Source organism: Carcharhinus amblyrhynchos, chromosome 18, assembly GCF_965287045.1.
Source record: "Carcharhinus amblyrhynchos chromosome 18, sCarAmb.v2.hapA, whole genome shotgun sequence".
NCBI classification, from domain to species: domain Eukaryota; kingdom Metazoa; phylum Chordata; class Chondrichthyes; order Carcharhiniformes; family Carcharhinidae; genus Carcharhinus; species Carcharhinus amblyrhynchos.
The window spans coordinates 34,683,068-34,704,244 of NC_137341.1; the positions used below are offsets into that span (position 1 = coordinate 34,683,068).

General features: G+C 41.6%; 1 protein-coding gene across 1 annotated transcript; it reads left to right on the forward strand.

Moving 5' to 3' along the window:
* The first annotated feature begins 441 nt into the window (after positions 1 to 441).
* uqcrc2b (ubiquinol-cytochrome c reductase core protein 2b) lies at positions 442 to 20,624 on the forward strand. Its single transcript, XM_080206772.1, has 14 exons — positions 442 to 576; positions 5,760 to 5,834; positions 7,177 to 7,326; positions 8,524 to 8,588; positions 9,779 to 9,835; positions 10,444 to 10,568; positions 11,651 to 11,748; positions 11,853 to 11,910; positions 14,052 to 14,147; positions 15,692 to 15,891; positions 15,992 to 16,072; positions 17,680 to 17,756; positions 18,482 to 18,635; positions 20,460 to 20,624. Exons 1-14 carry the CDS (start codon positions 532 to 534, stop codon positions 20,541 to 20,543), a joined length of 1,365 nt encoding a protein of 454 aa, XP_080062898.1. The 5' UTR covers positions 442 to 531; the 3' UTR covers positions 20,544 to 20,624.
* The last annotated feature ends 553 nt before the right edge of the window (positions 20,625 to 21,177 follow it).

Here is a 21,177-nt window from a genome sequence, read left to right on the forward strand (position 1 = left end):
AGACCCTGACAATCACATTTTGATTTGACGTTTTTAAGTTTCCTTTGCACTTTGTTTCTATTCGGACTGTTCCCCTTTCTTTTGGGGAGCTGCCCCTTTTACTTTATCCCTGAGTTAATTTGACTTGGTTCATTTGGTTTACCTGAAAGAGGGAGATGGCATGTTCTGTGGGTCAGAGCAGGTGAGCCGCCATTTGAGGGGGGCGGGGTCAGAGATTTGGTTGCTGATGAGCCGCCATATTGTGTGGGTCACGGATCTGGTCGCTAGAGAGCCGCCATATTGTGTGGGTCACGAATCTGATTGCGAGTGAGCCGCCATATTGTGTGGGTCACGGATCTGGTCGCCAGAGAGCCGCCATATTGTGTGGGTCACGGATCTGGTCGCTGATGAGCCGCCATATTGTGTGGGTCCCGGATCTGGTCGCCAGAGAGCCGCCATATTGTGTGGGTCACGGATCTGGTCGCCGATGAGCCGCCATATTGTGTGGGTCACGGATCTGGTCGCCAGTGAGCTGCCGCTACCGTCGAGAGGATGAGGTCGGTGAAGGGGATGAATTCTGCGCTCGCAAATCTGGTGGTAAGTATCTCGATCGGTGTCGGCGCGAAGGGACTGGTGATTTACTGCCGGACGAAAGGTTCTCGGCCCGGTGTCAGTAGCACCACAAACGGGAAATTGCCGATGACCCCGGTAAGGAGCCGGCCGCTGCGGCCTAAGGCGCTGCCCGGAGTTAGAGCGGCCGCTTGGAGCCTCAGCGCCTTCCCTCCCGGCTGGGACTCGGTCCTGAACCGACCCTGATCCTCAGTGTCTCCATTCCGGGTGGGAGGCCGGACCCGGCAGGGTTGGTGGAAGGGGGTCGGTGTTGTGAGGTTATTGAAGGTCATTCCCACCGAGAGACTCCAACTCAGTGCGAGCAGCCAGAAACCCGCAATCCCATAATCTCTTCTACAAAGCGATGCTTTAAAAAATGCACTGCTATATTCTCGCAATCACTAACTACAGCTAGTAGCCATGTAGGCTTTTGACATTGCAAAGGTTATTCTGGTATAACACAGCTAGCTGCACAGTCTTACTGACAGGGCCTCATGTTTTATATTTCTAATTTGTGATTATTTTGGGATGTCGGGGGAGGGAATTCTACATTCACCAACAGTGTTGGGTATCATTGTAGTATTTGTTAGGTTGATAATTCGTCAGTAGATGTAGTTAGATTGTAATTTTCACAGTAACTTCACTGCGGTGTTAATGTAAGCTTACTTACGACTAATAGGTAAACTTTAAATTTGATCTTCCGATCTAAATTTTGCTCTGCATCAGCAACACACACGAACATATGAATTAAGAGCAGAAGTAGGCCTTTTTGCCCCTTTAGTCCTGCTCTGCCAGTCAATAAGATCGCAGATGACCTGATAGTGGTCCCACTCCATATTCCCATCTACCCCTGTGTTCAATAATCTGCCTTAAAAATGTTCACTAACCCTGCTTCTACGCATGAGTGCTCCAAAGATTCATGACCCATTGAGAGAAGGAAAATCTCCTCATCTCTGTATTAAATGGGAAACCCCAAAAGTTTAAACCCCTAGTTCTAGTCTCTCCCACAAGGGGAAATGTCCATTTAGCATCCACCATGTCAAGTCCTCGCAGGATTAGTAAGATTCCAATAAAGATGCTAAACATCCAGCACAACCTCATCTTTATTACTAGCACAAAAAATTAAGAATCACAACACACAGGTTTTATGCAAAGAGACATTATGTACAAAATCAAGGAACTTTTGTTGAATGTCCCCAAGGTGTTACTCAGGTCATGTTGGAATGTTGCACACAGTTCTGGACACTTTGTATAGGAATGATAATACCATGGAAAGGAGACAGTAAAGATTCAATTGGAAAGGTTAAAGGGCATTAGGCAGAGATTTAAATGGCGACTGTCTGTTTCTGGTTGCCAGGTCGGTAATGAGTGAACATAGACTCAGTTATCATTAGAGAGAGGGAAGTTGGAAATTAGTTTACATCAAGGTGCTCATTTGCATGCCAAACAAGTAAACAAACTTAAATTAACTTGGGGACAAATGACCAAGGTTCCTGAAGAAAAGAGCAGCACTGCTACCTCACAACTCCAGGCACCCAGGTTCAATTCTGGCCATGGGTGACTGTGTTGTTTGTACATTCTCCCCATGTCTGTATGGGTTTCTTCCCACAGTTCAAAGATGGGCAGGTTAGGTGGATTGGTCATGTTAAATTATCCCTTTAGTGCCCCAGGATGTGTAGGTTAGGGGGATTAGCGAGGTAAATATATGGGGTTACAGGGAAAGCACCTGGGTAATATAAAAAGGTGAGTCGGTGCAGACTCTGGGCCAAATGGCCTCCTTTTGCAGAGTAGGGACCTTATAAGGAACAACAAGTGGTTATTGGAGTAGGATTCTAGTATAACTTAAATATATACAAGGGTTAATTCAAAATGGGTTAATATCAATAACTGGGTGGTTTGAATTAATAGATAATATGAACGATCTTTTTAAAGAGCAAGACTTTGATAGGTCAGGGAAAGCTGGAAAGACTCAGCAGATTTGGCAGTACCTGAGGAGAGAAATTTCTCCTCAGGCTTGCTGAGTTTTCAAAGCATTTTTTGTTTTTTACCAAACTTTTCCGTTTTATTTACCAAACTTTGCTGGATTCCGGGGAAGTGCCGGAAGATTGGAAAATGGCTAATGTTACGCCGCTGTTTAAAAAAGGTAGCAGGCAAAAGGCATTGAATTATAGGCCGGTTAGTTTAATGTCTGTAGTTGGAAAAATGATTGAATCCGTCATCAAAGAAGAAATAGCGAGGCACCTAGAAAAGAATGGTTTGATAGAGCAGACGCAGCACGGATTTGTTAAGGGGAAGTCGTGTTTGATGAATTTATTGGATTTCTATGAGAATGTGACTAGTGCGGTAGACAGAGGGGAACCGATGGATGTGGTGTTTCTTGATTTTCAAAAGGCGTTTGATAAGGTGCTGCACAAAAGGTTGCTTCAGAAGGTTAGGGGGCATGGAGTTGGGGGTAAGGTATTAGAGTGGATAGAGGATTGGTTGTCTAATAGGAGGCAGAGAGTTGGTATCAATGGGTGCTATTCTGATTGGCGGTTGGTGACTAGTGGAGTGCCGCAGGGATTGGTGCTGGGGCCTCAGCTATTTACCATTTATATAGATGATCTGGAGGAGGGGGCTGAGTGTAGGGTAACAAAACTTGCTGATGACACGAAGATGAGTGGAAAAGCAAATTGTGCAGCGGGTGTGGAAAGTCTGCAGAGGGATCTGGATAGGCTGAGCGAGTGGGCGAGGACCTGGCAGATGGAATACAATGTTAGCAAGTGTGAGGTTATCCACTTTGGCAGAAATAATAGTAGGAGGGATTACTATTTAAAGGGCGAAAAGCTGCAGCATGCTACGGTGCAGAGGGACCTGGGGGTCCTTGTGCACAAGTCGCAAAAACCCAGTCTGCAGGTGCAGCAGGTGATCGAGAAGGCGAATGGAATGCTGGCCTTTATAGCGAGGGGGATAGAATATGGAAGCAGGGAGGCCTTGCTGCAACTGTACAGGGCACTGGTGAGGCCGCAGCTGGAGTACTGTGTGCAGTTTTGGTCGCCGCACTTGTGCAAGGATATTTTGGCCTTGGAGGGAGTGCAGAGGAGGTTCACTAGGCTGATACTGGAGATGAGGAGGTTGGACTATGAAGAGAGACTAAATAGACTGGGTCTGTACTCATTGGAGTTTAGATGGATGGGGGGGGATCTTATAGAGACATATAAGATAATGAAAGGGATGGATAGGGTAGAGGTAGAGAGATTCTTCCCGCTCAGAAAGGACAGCAGGACTAGAGGGTGCAGCCTCAAGATAAGGGGGGGGGCTACAGTTTAGAACGGAGTTGAGGAGGAACTTCTTCACTCAAAGGGTAGTGAATCTCTGGAATTCTCTGCCCGTTGAAGTGGTGGAGGCTACCTCGCTAAATATATTTAAGTCACAGGTAGATAGGTTTTTGACAGACAAGGGTTATGGGGAGAAAGCGGGAAAGTGGAACTGATCCACTTCAGATCAGCCATGATCTTATTGAATGGCGGGGCAGGCTCGAAGGGCTAGATGGCCTACTCCTACTCCTATTTCTTATGTTCTTATTATGTTCTTATGTTTTGGTTCAGATTTCCAGCATCCACAGTATTTTGATAGGTCAGGATTAGACTGTAATAGAAATAATAATGAAAAGGAGGTTGGATAGTTAGATTTAAGATGAAGGGATTTGAGGGAAAACTCTTTCATCCAGAGGGTGGTAGGAATCTGGAACTCATTGCCTGAAAGGATGCTAGAGGTGGAAACCCTTACAACATTTAAGAAGTATTCAGATGAGCACTTGAAATCCAAAGCATACAAAGCTGCAGACCAAGTGCTGGAAAATGAGATTAGATTGGGTAGGTGCTTGATGATCAGGACAGACTTGATGGGCTAAAGGGGCTCTTCCTCTTTTAAAGTCAAACCAAATAGTCAAACTCAAATTAAATTAGGACAAAGTAAAAAGTAAAATGGGCAGCTCCCCAGAAGGAAGGGGAGCAGCCCAAACAAAAACAAAAGTACAAAGGAAACTTAAGACACATCAAATCAAAGTGTGATTGCCGGGGTCTATAACGCACCCCAATCCCTGTGGTGCCCAGCGGACACAGAAAAGGGGCTCTTTATATGCTATAAAACTTTGTGACTCTAACCCCAGTTGAATGGTTAGAACCAGCACAGGCACTATAAGCCAAATGTCTTCTTACATAGTCACTTCTATGTTTTTTTTTAAGGAGCTTTGAACTTTGACTCATAACTGATAGATGAAGACCCATATGGCTTTAAAAGCCTGGTTAACAAGGAGAAAAATGAAGCAGTTTAAACAGACGCCTCGTTGTGGTGTGGTACAGAGTTGGCCCATGAAGGGCCATGTATGCACTATATTGAGTTTCTGTGTTGAGGTTTGCATTGTAACTAGGAGCTGAGGAAGGTCAGATGGAGTAGAGCTGTCCCTGGCCACCAGTCACTCATCACAGCAGTGATGGAGACTTGAGCAAGATGCCCATTCACCTTCTGCTGTAGCCCTGGATAAATAGCCAAAGCTGAAAAAGTTGCAACAGTAAGGAAGCCGTGGTCTACTTGTATTTTTATTAATAATCATTGAAGGTTTAACCGATGACTACAACTGTGTAGACTTGAAGCACTCAGAAGGTCTGACAGCATCTGGAGAGATAGGAACAGAATTAATATTTCAGGTCGATGAAACTGGAACAAATTATTGATATAATACATTCTTAGCCAACACAGGGCCGTGGAAGGGGTATAAAGAACAAAAGGGAAGGTCTGTGACAAAGTGGAAGACAGGAAGGATTAAATGACCACAGGAATGATTGTGTAAAACATTAACTCTTTCTCTGTCCACAGATGCTGCCAGGTCTGCTGAGTATTTGCACCATTTTCTGCTTTTATTTCAGAATCCCAGCATCTGCAATATTTAGCTTCTGTACAAGTTTTTTTATGGATTATAATCAATAAGCAATCAGCTTGCCTCAGATTTTAGACTGGGCATTTTCTGATGACCATGAGTTGTGAAATGGGGCTTTAGTTTCTTCCACTATTTAAATACATATTGAAACAAATGGAGCAAAAACCTGCACTGAGGTAACCAGTACAATTGCCCTGGCCTTTCTGATGCCTTTTAGTCGATTGTTGATGCTCATGTGAATTTTTGATTTCAGACAAAGAGACTTTATTCACCTAAAGCTGCGCCTAAGTATACAGAGAAGTCACACCTTCCACCTCAGGAACTACAGGTCAGTGAACAACTAGTCACGGCTTCTATTTCAGAGGTGTGATTCCACCTTGACTATTTTTTCCATGGCACCAAGGCTTTGTGCTTCTTTGAGCAGATTTCCCTCAGATGATGTGTATGGAGATGCCCTAGTGTGTATTGTGATTGTGCTGCATGCCACTGAGGTTGCTCGTGGTCTGCGCTTTCTGTGTTACTACAACGCTAACCATGTGTTTAAGAAACTTTGCAGGGTATTTGTGGCTCTTTTGATCATTGTTCTCAGGATACAGAAAAAATAAATCAAATTTAAGATGTGTTGGGCTTGGTTCATTGATCTGGTGCATAGCTGAGTCTTTAGTCCAGAAAATCACAGATTTGATCTTTCTTCGGTGCTGAGTTAACTGACTTCTATCTGGGTGCGGTAGGGATGAAGTTGTGGATTTTCAGCTCCCTCACTGTATATATAGACTTATCATTGAGTCCCCACAATGCAGAAGCAGGCCATTCGATCTATTGTGTCTGCACTGACTTGTGTGTGATGATTGACAGTGGGGCAAGATACCAGATTAAACATGGACCTTTGGCAACCATCCAGCAAAAACATCAGTACGTTCAGGAGAGCAATGGAAAGAAACAAATTATGGAGGAAAAGTAATTGGAAAAAAAAATAGAAATACTTTGCAGTGTTAAATTAAGATGCTGAGTGCCCTGATGATTTAAATGCACCATTCTTCAAGTTGACCTAACATGCTCTACATGGAGTGAATTCCCTTTGAACTGTAATTATTACTGTAATATAGGAAATGTGGGAGTTAGTTTGGGCACAGGAAGTCTGATAAACAACAGTGAAAAACATTACCAACAAATAGAATAACTGGTAATGTTGGTTGATGGATAAATGTTGGCCAGGACTTTGGGAAAACATCCTAGCTCTTGTTTGAACTGATAAATGCAACCTCAGTATAATCCAAAAGACAGCAATTCTGACAGTTTGGGATTCTCTCAATAATGCTGCAAGATGTCAGCCAAGGTTATGTGCACAAATCTCTAAGGGTCTGTGTTTAATTCACTGTCCAGTTAATAAACTGAAGTCCTATTGTTTTGTATGTGTATTTCTCTGTGTTAGTGGGAAAATAGCACTAAAATACCACCCACAGCCTCCATTTACCTGTGATACCAGGAACACTGTACATGTGGAATTCAATTATAGCTTATTAAACAGGCAATTTCGATGTTAAATGTTGAGATAAAAACATGACCCAAAATCATGACAGGAAGTTAAGTTGAAAATTGATGTAGACTCAGGATGTTAAGTTTAATGTGGATGATCAAGTCTTTACAGGAACTCAATTTGTCTCCTGTAGGTGTCCAAATTGCCAAATGGGTTGGTAATTGCCTCCCTAGAGAACTACTCACCAACCTCGAAGATTGGTGTCTTTATAAAGGCAGGCAGCAGGTATGAGAGTGCCAATAACCAGGGCATCACTCATGCCCTTCGCCTGGCAGCAAACCTGGTGAGTAAAGTTTTAATGGAAACAACTTTCACTTTTACAGCACTTTTTCAATATTTCTTTCTTACTATGCCATCTATTTTAAATCAGCGAGATACATATATAGATATATATTGTGAGTGGGGTTGGTTATTTTAAACAGTCTGTTTGAACTAAATGATTTAAGTTTGTGTGTGTAATGCTGGTTACTTGAGCTCACATGGTGGCCTTTACCACACCTCTGGATTTACCCACCTGTTCCTTCCACACACACACACCCCCCCGCCCCCACACACGCACACACTGCTAGTGGCACTTTATACTTGTTGGGCTACGGTTCCACTGGTGCCAGCAGTTCTCTGGCTCATTGTCTGCTTAGTCATTTCTTGTGTGAGGGTCTGGAGAGTGAATGTTGCCAGACTATTCAACTCTGTTGGTCATCACAACAAAATCTGATCATGGTCTCACCCAATTTCCATACGTGCAACCTTTCCAGTAGGAATCACTAGATATTGATTAGGAACAAGAATTACTGGAATGTTGATCACATTAGGACAGTGGTTAGCATCGCTGCCTCACAGCGCCAGGGACCCGGGTTCGATTCCTGGCTTGGGTCACTGTCTATGCAGAGGCTGCACGTTCTCCCCGTGTCTGCGTGGATTTCCTCCAGGTGCTCCGTTTTCCTCCTACAGTCCAAAAAACATGCTGGTTACATGCATTGGCCATGGTAAATTCTCCCTCAGTGTACCCTAACAGGCACCAGAGTGTGGCAACTAGGGGATTTTCAGTGACTTCATTGCAGTGTTAATGTAAACCTACTTGTGATACTAATAAATAAAAGAGCAGGAATCCTAGCTGATTTTCTGTCAATAGTGTTAATAATGTGAAGTTAAGTTTCTGTATATCAGAAACAACAATAATAATTTGGATTGCGGATACAGCAGTTAACTTCACATCTGTTTTGCAGTATGGCCTTGAAACATGGTCCTGGCTATGCATTATCCTCCATATAGCATACTGTTGCTTTCCCTTGGTGAAGTGTAATCTTGGTGCACACACTGAATTCTCTAGTTGTGGTCTTTGCATTCTTTGATGTACTTTTGATAAAGATTTATTTTCTAACATCATATAATATGCCACTTTTATGTTAAATTTGGGGTATAGAACTCCATTAGCAACCATAGTCTTTCGGCTTTAACCAAAGCTTGGTCTGTTTTACAGACAACAAAGGGAGCTTCGTCATTCAAAATAACCCGTGGTATAGAAGCCGTAGGCGGCAGTCTTTGGTAAGCAAATTTCTTTTACATTTTACACTCAGTTTTTGTGTTTACCAGGTTGAGAAATATCAGTATCAGGAGTGGGTCATTTTCCCTCATGAGCTGGAATTGGGTAGTCCTAGCTCAGTGGATAGTACTCTCGCCTCTAAGTCAGAAAGATATGAGTTTAAGTCTCAATCCAGAATGCTGAAGACATTGCAGGCTGACAGTTCCAGGTACAGCACTGAATGCTGGATTGTCAGAGTTCCCTTCTTTTGGTGAAAAGTTAAATTGGAGCACCATCTGCTCTCTCAGGTGGACACTAAAAATCCTGTGACACAGGTAAAAGAAGAACAGGCAATTTCTCAATCAATATTTAAACCCCAATGAAGATCATGTTCACAAAACATAATATTGGTCATTATCCCATTGCTACTTGTGGAACAGTGCTATATAGAAATTAGTTGCCCCATTTCCGTCAATGACTACACTTCAAAACATAATTGGCTGTACAGCACTTTGGGATGTCATAAGGTTGTAAAAGTCACTCTATCAATGCACATTATTTCTTTCTAGCCTGAGGGTCAGATATTGCATGGCCCAGAAGCTGAAGATAAACATCCTTTGCTCTGTGACTGCCAGCAATGCATCATATTTCTAGAATTCTTCCCTACACCAACTGTTACAGCTTGCCTGTGTGAATTTGCCAATGACAAATCTCTTCTGCTGTGGGTCCATATCTATTAGGAACTGGCTGAGTCTGGCCAAAGCCATCTTGCACTGGACCCTTACAGTCAACACACACCAGAAACTTCCATTTCAGCAACATGTGCCGCCCAGTCTCCTAGCTTTTGGTTCAAAGTAGATTGCAACCAATTTGTAAAGATAATCCTAGTTCCGCTCAATTTGATGAGAATATTTGATTCCTGGAAATCCTATTGCAGGACAAGTTTAATGCCACTTAATTTAAATTTGCATTTCATTGAAACTAGATTTCAGTGTCTGACCCATCTGGTCACAGTTACTGAAAATAAACCCTTATTTATTGTTATCCTGAAATTAGTTTCCTGTATCTCTACTTGGTTGAATTTCCTTGTGTTAATATGTGACTGGTTGATTAATTGCTAGAAACATTTAAAGGATTTACAAAGACATTTCTGTTCTTCAGCTGACTCTAGTTTATTTCATCCAGCAATTACTGGCTGTTTCTGCTTTTGCAGTGTGACATCTACAAGGGAAAACATGATCTATGCAGTGGAATGTATGCGAGACTATGTGTGAGTATTGGATTTCACAGGCATCTCCGCTTTTCGCACCATTGTAAATGTTGGGATTTTACAAAAGTAATTGGTTTTTAAATCATAGGAACAGGAGGAGGCCATTCAGCGCCTCAAGCCTGTTTCACAATTCAGTAAGATCATGGCTGATCTATATCTTAACTCCTTTCACTTGCTGTGGCTCCATTATCCTTTGATACCCTTGTCCAGCAAAAACCTTTCCATCTCAGCTTTAAAATTATTAATTGAACTAGCATCTATTGATTTGATTTGATTATGTTCTTGTAAGTTTAAATAAAATTCTCAATTGGTGCTACATAGCCATTATCTTTGTGTTAGGTGGACTGTTCAGAAACAACAGATGCGAGACCTTTCTGCCACTCACTTGTAGTACATGATGATTTGTAGGTAATCCACACTGTGAACTTGAATAACAAACTATTGTAATTCCAGCCCCTCGCCCCGACTCAAGATCCATACTTCATTTTTGTTTTTCAATCCCCACTCACCTTCACCTGGCTGATTCCTAGGATGTTTTCCACATTATTTTCTGCACAGTATGAGTGCAAGTTGTTGTGGATATCTAACTCCTGAATTTTCTCCCTCAGTGACACAGTAATGGAGTATCTGATCAATGTTACTGCAGCCCAGGAGTTCAGGCGGTGGGAACTATCAGAACTCCCTTCAAAACTGGAAGTGGACAGAGCAGTCGCCTTTCAGACTCCACAAATAGGTGAGAAAGAGCCAATATCATCTCCAATGTTGATTTTATTTGTGTATCAGTCCTATTGTAACACTGCTTGAACACAGAACATGACTTGACCTGGCGTTTCTTGGCAGTTGATTGAGCAGTCAAATGAGGGCGCTGCCACCAAGCTTGGGTTCGGATCCTTGTAGACTGAAGCATTAAACTTGATTCTGCGAGGGTGGAGGAGGCTGATTCTCCCAATGCACAACTCCACCAGAACCTTCATCACTAATTTTGTTGCAGTCACCACCCTAAGATGCTTCAGTGTCTAAATCTGTTGGAGTTTCTGTGCAAATATAACTCAATAAATATTGCTAAGGTTTGCCACTTAGCCAAACAAAACCAGAGAAGTTTAAGGAGAGGAAGGACCCTTCTTGCACCACACTGTTATCCCTGAGGCTGGTTTTGCATATATTTTAAGTGGCACATGCACAATGGGCTGAATGGCCTCCTCCTGCACTGTACCATTCATTGGCAATATCAGCATTTGTTGCCCATCCCCTAGTTGCCCTTGGGATGGTGATGAGGAGTCACCTACTTGAACCACTGCAGTCTTTGTGGTGAAGGTACTCCAACAGTGCCATAGGTGGACAAGGCCAGTATTTTGACCCATCAACAGTGGAAGAATGACGTGTTAGTAGTTTGGTGTTTAGCCAGAATGTTACAAAAGTGAAGCACAGGTAAAGGACAGTGATTTGTACAGTACTGTGTGATATACCACAGTTTGGTATGGTTAGATATAGCTGTTTTTTGTTGTTATATCTTGTCAAGCTTCTGATTTTGGAATGTAAAACTCATGCCACGTGGAGAAGTTGAAGTGAATACCATCAATGCATTTAAAGAGAAGCCAGATAAAGTACATGAGGGAGAAAGGAATAGAAGGATATCTCAATTGAAGAAGAGAGGGAAGGACATTGTAGAGTATAAATATTAGTATAGACCAGTTGGGCTGAATGGCCTGTACATTCTGTCTTATGAGTAATTCTGTATTCTTGCTGTGGAAACAGCAATGATTTCCTGGCGAACAGTCAGATGTGGAAAGTAAGCGTATTTGATTTTTTTTGTAGGTGTTCTAGAGAATCTGCATTCAGCTGCTTACCGTAATGCCCTGAGCAACCCCCTCTACTGCCCTAGATTTATGATTGGTCAACACACAACAGACCAGGTAAGAATAAAACACAAAAAAAAACCCACAAAGAAAATCTTCTAAACGAAACAAAACTTTGATGATGCTTTCTAATTTGTGCTTGACCCTTAATGTCTCCATAGCTGCATGAATTTGTGCAGAATAATTTCACGAGTGGAAGGATGGCTCTTGTTGGGGTGGGTGAGTGTCACGTTACCATAATAAGTTACAGTTTCAAAATTCTTTTTTGTATGCTTGTTTCTTGGCAACTGTCTCCCATTACAAAACAGTGATAACACTGCAAACATATTTCACTGCTTTTAAGTGCTTTGGTTGTGAAAGATGCTACAGAAAAACAACTCTTTACATTTTGCTTTCTAAATTGTCTTTGACAAATGAACCTTTGTGTTTTTCAAGTCTGAATTTAGGACAGTATAATTCTAAATTAAAACATCCGGTTGTTTACAATAAGCTCTGTAATGTGGTATCTCACACTGCCATACTTGAAACAAAATTTAGAGGATAGGTGATCCAATTTTATAAGTATTCTTCATTAAAATATTGGTGTGCTCTGTTGCAGTTTAGTCAGTAAGAAGTCTCTCAACACCAGGTTAAAGCCCAACCGGTTTATTTGGTAGCACAAACTTTCGGAGCACTGCCCCTTCATCAGGTGATGTAAATTGCTATTATATCAAGTGATGAAGGGGCAGTGCTCTGAAAGCTTGTGCAACCAAATAAACTTGTTGAACTTTAACCTGGTATTGTGAGACTTCTTACTGTGCTTACCCCAGTCCAATGCCGGCATCTCCACATTGCAGTTTATTCAGCCAGATCAAAATTAACCAAATTCATTTAAGAATGTGGGTTCAAATCCCACTATGGCAGCTGGTGGAATTTGAATTCAATAAATCAGGAATAAGCTAGTCTCAGTGATGGTGACCATGAAGCTATAATTCATTGTTGCAAAAACCCATCTGATTCATTAATGCCCTTTAGTGAAGGAATTAGAACATAAGAAATAGGAGCAGGAGTAGGCCATCTAGCCCCTCGAGCCTGCCCCGCCATTCAATAAGATCATGGCTGATCTGTCGTGGCTCAGTTCCACATTCCCGCCCTCTCCCCATAACCCTTAATCCCCTCGCTTATCAAAAACCCATCAACCTGCGTCTTAAAAATATTCAGCGAGGCAGCCTCCACCACTTCAGCGGGCAGAGAATTCCAGAGATTCACCACCCTTTGAGTGAAGAAGTTCCTCCTCAACTCCGTTCTAAACCGCCCCCCCTTTATCTTGAGGCTGTGCCCCCTAGTCCTACTGTACTTTCTGAGCGGGAAGAGTCTCTCCACCTCTATCCTATCTATTCCCATTCATCATCTTATATGTCTCAATGAGATCTCCCCTCATTCTTCTAAACTCTAATGAGTACAAGCCTAGTTTATTCAGCCTCTCCTCATAGCTCAACCCCCTCAACTCTGGTATCAGCCTAGTAAACCTCCTCTGCACTCCCTCCAAGGCCAAAATATCCTTGCATAAGTGCGGCGACCAAAACTGCACACAGTACTCCAGCTGCGGCCTCACCAATGCCCTATACAGTTGCAGCAAGACCTCCCTACTTTTATATTCAATCCCCCTCGCTATGAAGGCCAGCATCCCATTAGCCTTCCTGACCACCTGCTGCACCTGCAGGCTGGGTTTTTGCGACTCATGCACAAGGACCCCGAGGTCCCTCTGCACCGTAGCCTGCTGCAGTTTTTCGCCACGTAAGTAATAGTCCTTCCTACCATTATTCCTACCAAAGTGGACCACCTCGCACTTGCCAACATTAAATTCCATTTGCCAGTTCCTGGCCCATTCGCCCAGTCTAACTAGATCCTTCTGCAGACTCTCCACACCCTCCGCGCAATTTGCCGTTCCACCAATCTTGGCGTCATCAGCAAATTTCAACACCATACACTCGGTTCCCTCCTCCAGATCATCTATATAAATGGTAAATAGCTGAGGCCCCAGCACTGACCCCTGCCACTCTTCTGCCACCCTTACTTGGTCTGGCTTACAAATGACCCACAGCAATGTGATTGACTATTAACTGCTTTTTAAAAAGGCCTAGCACACCATTCAGCTCAAGGACAACAAGGGATGGGCAATGAATGCTGGCCTTGCCAGTGACTCCCACATCCTGTGTAGGAATAAGGAAAAAACTCCTGTGGTCTCCAAGTGATTCACTTTGGTTTTATTTTAGTTCTAGCAGTTATTTTAATATTGAAGTTGTATTAGAGGGTTATTGTAGTGTAGGATTGCATAACCAATGTACTACTGATATTATTGTTTCTCCTCCCAACCACAGGTGTGGACCATACGGTATTGAAACAAGTGGGCGAACACTACTTGAACATGAGGAGTGGTACTGGTGCAGCTGGTGCTGCGGCTAAGTTCCGTGGAAGTGAGTATTGTGATTACTGTGTACAGATAAACCAGGTCTGGGGTTTGCATAATGCACCTACTGAGAAATGGTTGTATGTCAGATCTTAGACTTAGGAGACCTCGTGCGTCTTTTCCAGAGCTTGTGTTTTTTTCCTGGAACAGGTGTCTAACCTGAAGCCAGAGACTATAGCTTGAGGGGCCCTACTCAATGCAGAATTGTTTGAGTGTCTGACCGGTGTCTCTCCTGCTCTTACCCCACAGCCATAGTTGGGTTGCAAGGATTTGCAGGTTAACAATAAATCCGGTCACGTTATAACTTCTTCATCCATGGACATTAAGTCCTGGAGTAGGACTCAAATCCAGAGCAACTGGATCAGAGGTAGCTGCTCTACTGACAGACAAACTTTAAGATCTTAGCTTTTCTGATATGCAGGTGTTGTATCCTCAGTCACCAGTGGGTGACTCTGGATTGTTTGACATTTACACCATTATATTAACTTTACTCAGCTGTGATGCCAGATAGTTTTGCCACATATTTTCAGGAAATATGGTAAAGGGTTTTTGCATCTCTTTGTCCTAGCTTGGCTATTGAGCTCTACCTTAGGGAAAATTAAGTTCCTAACTTGTCCTGAAAAGGATCAGGCAGTCCTGTTATTGTCTCTGTGGTGTCTAGGTCTTAAACTCTGGAATTATGTTCCTCTAAACTGGCATGTGCTCTCCTCCCTTAAATCCACCTTGTTCTCTTAAACATTTGTCCTGATAACCCCTTTTGTGATTCATTCTCCATTTCTGTTTGATGATGGACCTCTACATTACTTTGTAATGTTTTACTATGCTGTATGGATACAAATGCTATATAAATATAAGTTGCTCTTCAATTCTCCAGTTCAACAGATCTCAACCACTACATAATGTGTAATTAATCCAATTGTACCCTGAATTAGTTCCTTGTTTAAGTCTATGATTTAAATTAGTATTCTTTATCTTGAATGGGAGATGAGAATTGAATTTCATCCATTTAATATTCTGAAGGTATTAATTTAGTCTTACCACCAATGAAAATCTGAAATGCAGATTCCCACTGAATACTTTTAGGTAATTCAAAAACAAAAAATGCTGGAAAAATTTGAGCATCGGTGGAGAGAAAGTAGAGCCAAAATTTTGAGTCTGGATGACCCTTCGTCTTTGAAGTACTGCTCTTCTCTCTGATCCAGCACTCACAGTATTTTGCAATTTACCTTTAGTTAATTTGTTGTTTAACGTTGACATTTTATGACCAAAATAAAGTCCAATTAAAGTAGTGCAGATTAAACAACCCTTCCAAGATTGACCTTATTCAAAAACCAGGTTTTGATCTAAATTCCATGTATAATTTGAACCGTTAAGAGTTGCACAGCAAGAATATCTTGTTGTTAGTGAGTGTGGTGAGTGAGAATGTATGTATTATACAAAGTAATGTCCCATAACATTCTTGAAGAAAAATGCATCATTGGTTGAAATTGAAACTAATTGAGATGAAGTTCTTCTTCCGTAACCTGTGATCTTTAATTTGAATATCTGCAGGTGAGATCCGAGAGCAGAATAATGACCATCTGGTTCACGCTGCTGTGGTAGCTGAGAGTGCAGCCTCTGGTACGCCTGAGGCCCGTGTGTTCAGTGTCCTGCAGCACGTTCTTGCTGCTGGCCCATATATCAAGAGGGGCAATAATGTGTCGAGCAGGTTGCATCAGGCGGTGGCGAAGAAAAATGCAGAGCTGTTTGATGTAAGTTTTCAGCTGCACCACATGGTATCTCACGTTTTGAACCAGTTTTTGTTTTAAATTGGCACTTTCTAAACTAACTTTGACCTATTCCTGTAAACAGGTTTCGGCATTCAATGCAGGTTACTCTGACTCTGGGTTGTTTGGCATTTACACCATTTCACAAGTGGATTCAGCGAGTGACGTATGTACTAACTTTTTCACTAAAATCTGTCAGCTTTCACACAATTGCCCATCTGCTATTGCTCAATTTGTAGCTAATGATCTGTAACTGACATTCACAATGTTTGCCGTATGGGCAAATGGAATGGAAAATCATGTTGAACTGAACAGGCTGGACTTGTTTTCTCTAGAAAAGAGAGGGACGAGAGTGGCCAAATAGGGGTCGTTAAAAGAAGAAAGGATTCGATAAAATAGGCATAGAGAAGATGTTTCCCATTGATGGAGAGAATGCAAAGCAATGGTCATAAGTATAAGATAGTCACAAATAAATCTAATCAGAATTCAAGAGAAACTTCATTACTCAAGAGTGGAGAGAATGCAGAGCTTGATATGATAGTGGATGTTTGAGACAAAATAGCATGGATGCATTTCAAGGGAAGCTAGATAAATACATGAAGGAGAATGGAATAGAAGGATATGCTGATAAGGGAAATGAAGAGAGGTGGAGGATGTCCACGTAGAACGTAAAGCTACTGGGCTGAATAGCCTGTGTCTGTGTTTCAAATTAAAACAACTTTTTTATATACTCAGCATTACTACATTTTGAATTGCCATACATAATTATAATCTTGACTTACTAGTCAATTTTCTGCAGCACTGCACACAGTCAGGACAGACACAGTCAGAAAGTAGGTTTTGGGTGCAGGATGGCCCCAGAGTATAGTAAATAATTGGAACAAGGTGCTCAGATATAATTCTATCCTCATTTTAAGATAATACATTTTGTCCTTGTACAATAATTCAGTTTTATATACTGTTTAGAATTAAACATTGCAGGAAGAAAAGATTGTCATATTGCTTTTTATGGAAGTTTGTGTGTAAGTTGGCTGTTGTTTCCTACATTACAACAGTGTTTACATTTCAAATGTACTTGATTGGTAAAGCACTTTGGGACATCCCATGGTTGTGAAAAGCAGTGTATAAATGCAAGTCAATCTTTCTTTCTTTAAACAGTGACATGTTTGCCAATTCAGACAGCAGAGGAATGGAGCTGGTTGGAGAATGAATTTCCCTGCAGAGCAGGCTGAGGGACTAAAACCTTCAAAACTAAGCTGCTAAAATGCCACTGTTGCTGAGAGTGTAATTACCGTGTACCATGTTTACATATGCTGTTTATATAATAGATATGGGCATAATTTATAACAGAAAAGCTGGTGAGAAGCTAGTGAAGGTGCATGATCCTTATTTATGTTGTAGGTTATGGGAAAGCCTATGTTGAAACTAGCATCAATATTACTTTCCTTGTTCTCTGTCCTTCAGTAATTTGATAGGTGTCTTCAACCTTTTAATCCAACATTCTGATTGGCAGGTGACAGGACTGTATTTATTAGCATGTTTAATAATCTGCCAACCTTACCTGGTCTGGCCTATGTGCGACTGAATCCACAGTAATGTGGTTGATTCATAACTGCTCTGAAATGACCTGGCAAGCTACTCCAAGGCAATGAGGGGCAGGCAACAAATGTTGGCCTTACCAGGAACACTCACATCCCATGAAAGGAAGTTTTAAAAAATCAAAATATTTTTGGCGTTTGAGTTTTATTGAAAAATGTAAACTTTTAATTGCAGGTAATCAAGACCGTACTGTCTGAAGTCAAGAGCGTTGCTCAAGGCAATGTCACTGAGGCTGATGTCACACGGGCCAAGTAAGCTGCTGGCTGTCTGTACAAATAAAATCTACAGGCATTGAGAGTAAATCCTATGATGTGGACAAGAAATAAAAACAAAAAATGCTGGAAGCAATTAGCAAACCAGGCAGCATCTGTGGACTGAGAAACCGAGTTAACATTTCAATTCAATGATGTTTCTGTGGTGAACAATGAATGCCAATAAAGAGATATCAGTAGGAGAGAGTTGGCAGACTGGGAAATAAATAAGTTGAATACAAAATCCAGGTCATAGAATTGCACAACACAGAAAGTGGGTTGTTCGGCCGTTGTGCCCTTGCCAGCACCCTGAGAGTTGTATGATTCATTCCACATCCCCTCCTCCTTCCCTATAAAGATGCAGATTTTTTTCTTTGAGTATTTATTTGATTCTTGGTTGTAAGTTACTATTGAGTCTGGCCCCAGCACTGTATCAGGCAATGAATTCCAGATCCTCATAACTCACATGGAAAAAAATCTCACTTTTCCCTCTGCTTCTGTTGCTGATTTAAATCAGACCCGTGTCTCTTGGTAATCATCCCTCTCGTCAAAAACTGCAGGTTCTGATTTCTGCTGCCAGTTCAAATAACCACAGAGTAGACGCGTATCCAAGTTGTAACTATTTTCATTGACCATCCAAGCTACTAAAGATAATATTCAGATTGAATGTTTCTTTGCTTCCTGTCTTGATGTAGTTTTGATAAGACATCTGGATTATTTTTCAGAAACCAACTCAAAGCCAAGTGCCTGATGGCAGTTGAACAGTCTGATGGACTGCTGGATGAGATTGGTTCCCAGGTGCTGCTAACTGGTGCATATGTGCCCACACCTGACCTGATTCAACAAGTCGATTCTGTGTCCGTCAATGATGTGGTGAATGTAAGTAATATTTTGACTAAGCATCTACAAAGTTGACGTTTTGCATTATTGCTGAAATCATTCCACCTCCCTATTCCCATTTATCTCCCCGGATGATAGCACCAAATGTTGGTTTGTACCTTGTATATCTGCGTACGTATGGTGCGTTAGCAAATGATTTGGCTCTGCAAGGTGGAAGGAGTGCTGTGGCATGTCATGGAGCAACTGACGGTATTACAGCTTGGCCCTAAACCCACATTTTCATCTCGGGCCCAATCTCACGTCCCCATAGATCAAGACCAGAGTACAAGTGTCCAGTGGCCAGCCACCACAAAGCCTGTGCTAAAATATTACACTAATTTGTGGGATGTCTAGGTGAAACTGATGAATGTTGCCTATACCTTGTTGCCCCTCGAGTACATAGCTTTCCTTGCGATGGCAATAAATGAGCTGATTCAGCACAGACAAGACGTAAAGCCACATCTCTCTGGCTGTTCCACTCTCCTTTGGTTAGTTGGCAGGAGCACTCAACTAACTGCGAATGCTGGGATAACGTGTACTATGATGACCCATGTATCTTTAGGAAAGCCTTTAGTTTCCTTTTATGCAATGTCTCCTTTGGGACCATGGTGAATTGGGGAGTATTCTGAAAGGAGTTTATTGGGCTACTGATTATGATAGCATTAGGTTCTAGGAAATTTGCATGTAACCTGAGGCTGCCAAGAGAATGCAAAGTTAAGAAGCAAAGAGTAAATAGAAAGTTAGTTGTAGTAGTGTTGGATATAAATCTGTGTTTGTGGTGCATGGTTCAGAAAGCACAATAGGTGTGATTGAAAGCATGCAAGACTCTATGAATGAACCTGTTTTCTGTTTGGCAGTTAAGAACAGATCCTTGTGCTGAAGTAGATCACTGAGTAAAGCAGAGATTGTGTTACCGTGTGTCTTAAACTGTTGGAAAGGATAGAGAGCCAAAGACAGGAAGACCAAGGGATTGTGAATATGACAAGACCCACTGCTGCAATTTCAGTATTGCCAGAGGCTACCTGACTGTTTGAAGGGATAGGAGAAGAGTGTCTCTGGGAATTCTATATTAACGGGATCCTATAAAACAAGTATGTATTGTCACCATTAACCACGTCTAGGGACTTTGGTTGGAATATAGCTGCTAGTGAATGCATCGAGGGCCAAACCAATTGAGTGAGAAGTGAAAGAATCCTATATCACAAAGACTGAGTTGGAAATACCATGAAACTACATTTATATAGGAAGTAATGCACATGCTTGTAACTTCTTGAGAGGTACCTTTGTTGTATTGATTATTTAAAGTGAAACTTGCCTTTTTTAACATTTTTCACTTAATTAATGTTTAAATTATGTTGGTTATTACAGTAAATGTGTAAAATGCAAAATCTTGTCCATTGGTTTTCTTTCTGCTGGCATTGTGGCGATTCCTTTCTTTTAAAAATCATCAATCTCTACTGGGATCATGGCAGTATTTACAGATGCTTTTATATTACAACCTCTATCCACTGCATTCCAAAGTTTAACAGCAGGTATTTGGGAAAAGTGCCATTACAGGCTCTGGAGAGTGCTGAAGCCATTCTTGTCACTCTGATAGCAGGCAAGTGAGATGACAAAACAATTTGCATTTATGTTATGCCATTAAACTGCAAAATCTATTCAACTGTCCAACTTGTACTCAAGTTTTGAAACTGTTGACTTCAGGTTTTGAAATTGCTATTTAGGAAGCTAATTCCACGTAGGGCCAAACAAGCCTTTTGAGCAGACTTGTGGTGCCATGTCTACAAGTACAAGCACCTAATATATTCTCACTTTGCTTTTCAGGCTGCAAAGAAGTTTGTGTCCGGTAAGAAGTCTATGGCAGCCAGCGGCAATTTGGCCAACACGCCTTTCCTTGATGAATTGTAGATTTATTCTTTCAATGATACAATGGTGGAGCTTTATTGGCAATGTCATTGCGAATAAAATATATATCATGGTTCCAGGAAATAGGCTCGTTACCCTTTATTCATGTGCTAATTGTTCACGGGATGAAACAAGTATTTAAATTCTAATGTCTGAAGAATCATCCTTGGGCATCTGTTACTTATCTGTTTTTGTTGCCAAACCAAGACTTTCCCATGCTTAACTACTTTCTGCTGACTATAATTCTTCCTTTAAACTTAATGCAAGCACTAGCATCGCATGCTGATGAAAGGCTGTCAGGTGGGCAGATGTCTTAGCTGCCCTGCAATCATTTACACACTGCTAAACATCCACCCAGCATCTAATGGAAAATTGATCTTAATCCTTGCTGGAAAGCAAATGGGAAAGCTGACAAGGCCATAAAAATGCAACAAAGCAGTGGGGATAATTTCTAGAGAAATAGAATTCAAATGCAGCGAAGTTATTTTACACTAATATAAAACTTTTGATTAGACCACATTTTGCACAGTTCTTGACTCCCAAGTTACAAAAAGGATATATAGAAGATGCAGAAAGATGATGATAGCTCTAACCTTTGTTTCAGAAAATATTGAACAGGCTGGGACTATTTTCTGCA

Excerpts from the sequence above, each read along its gene's own strand:
- uqcrc2b (XM_080206772.1), top strand. The coding sequence starts at position 532 with ATGAGGTCGGTGAAGGGGATGAATTCTGCGCTCGCAAATCTGGTG. Across the intron at positions 7,327-8,523 it reads TTCGCCTGGCAGCAAACCTG|ACAACAAAGGGAGCTTCGTC; the intron begins GTGAGTAAAGTT and ends TCTGTTTTACAG. Across the intron at positions 14,148-15,691 it reads TGCGGCTAAGTTCCGTGGAA|GTGAGATCCGAGAGCAGAAT; the intron begins GTGAGTATTGTG and ends GAATATCTGCAG.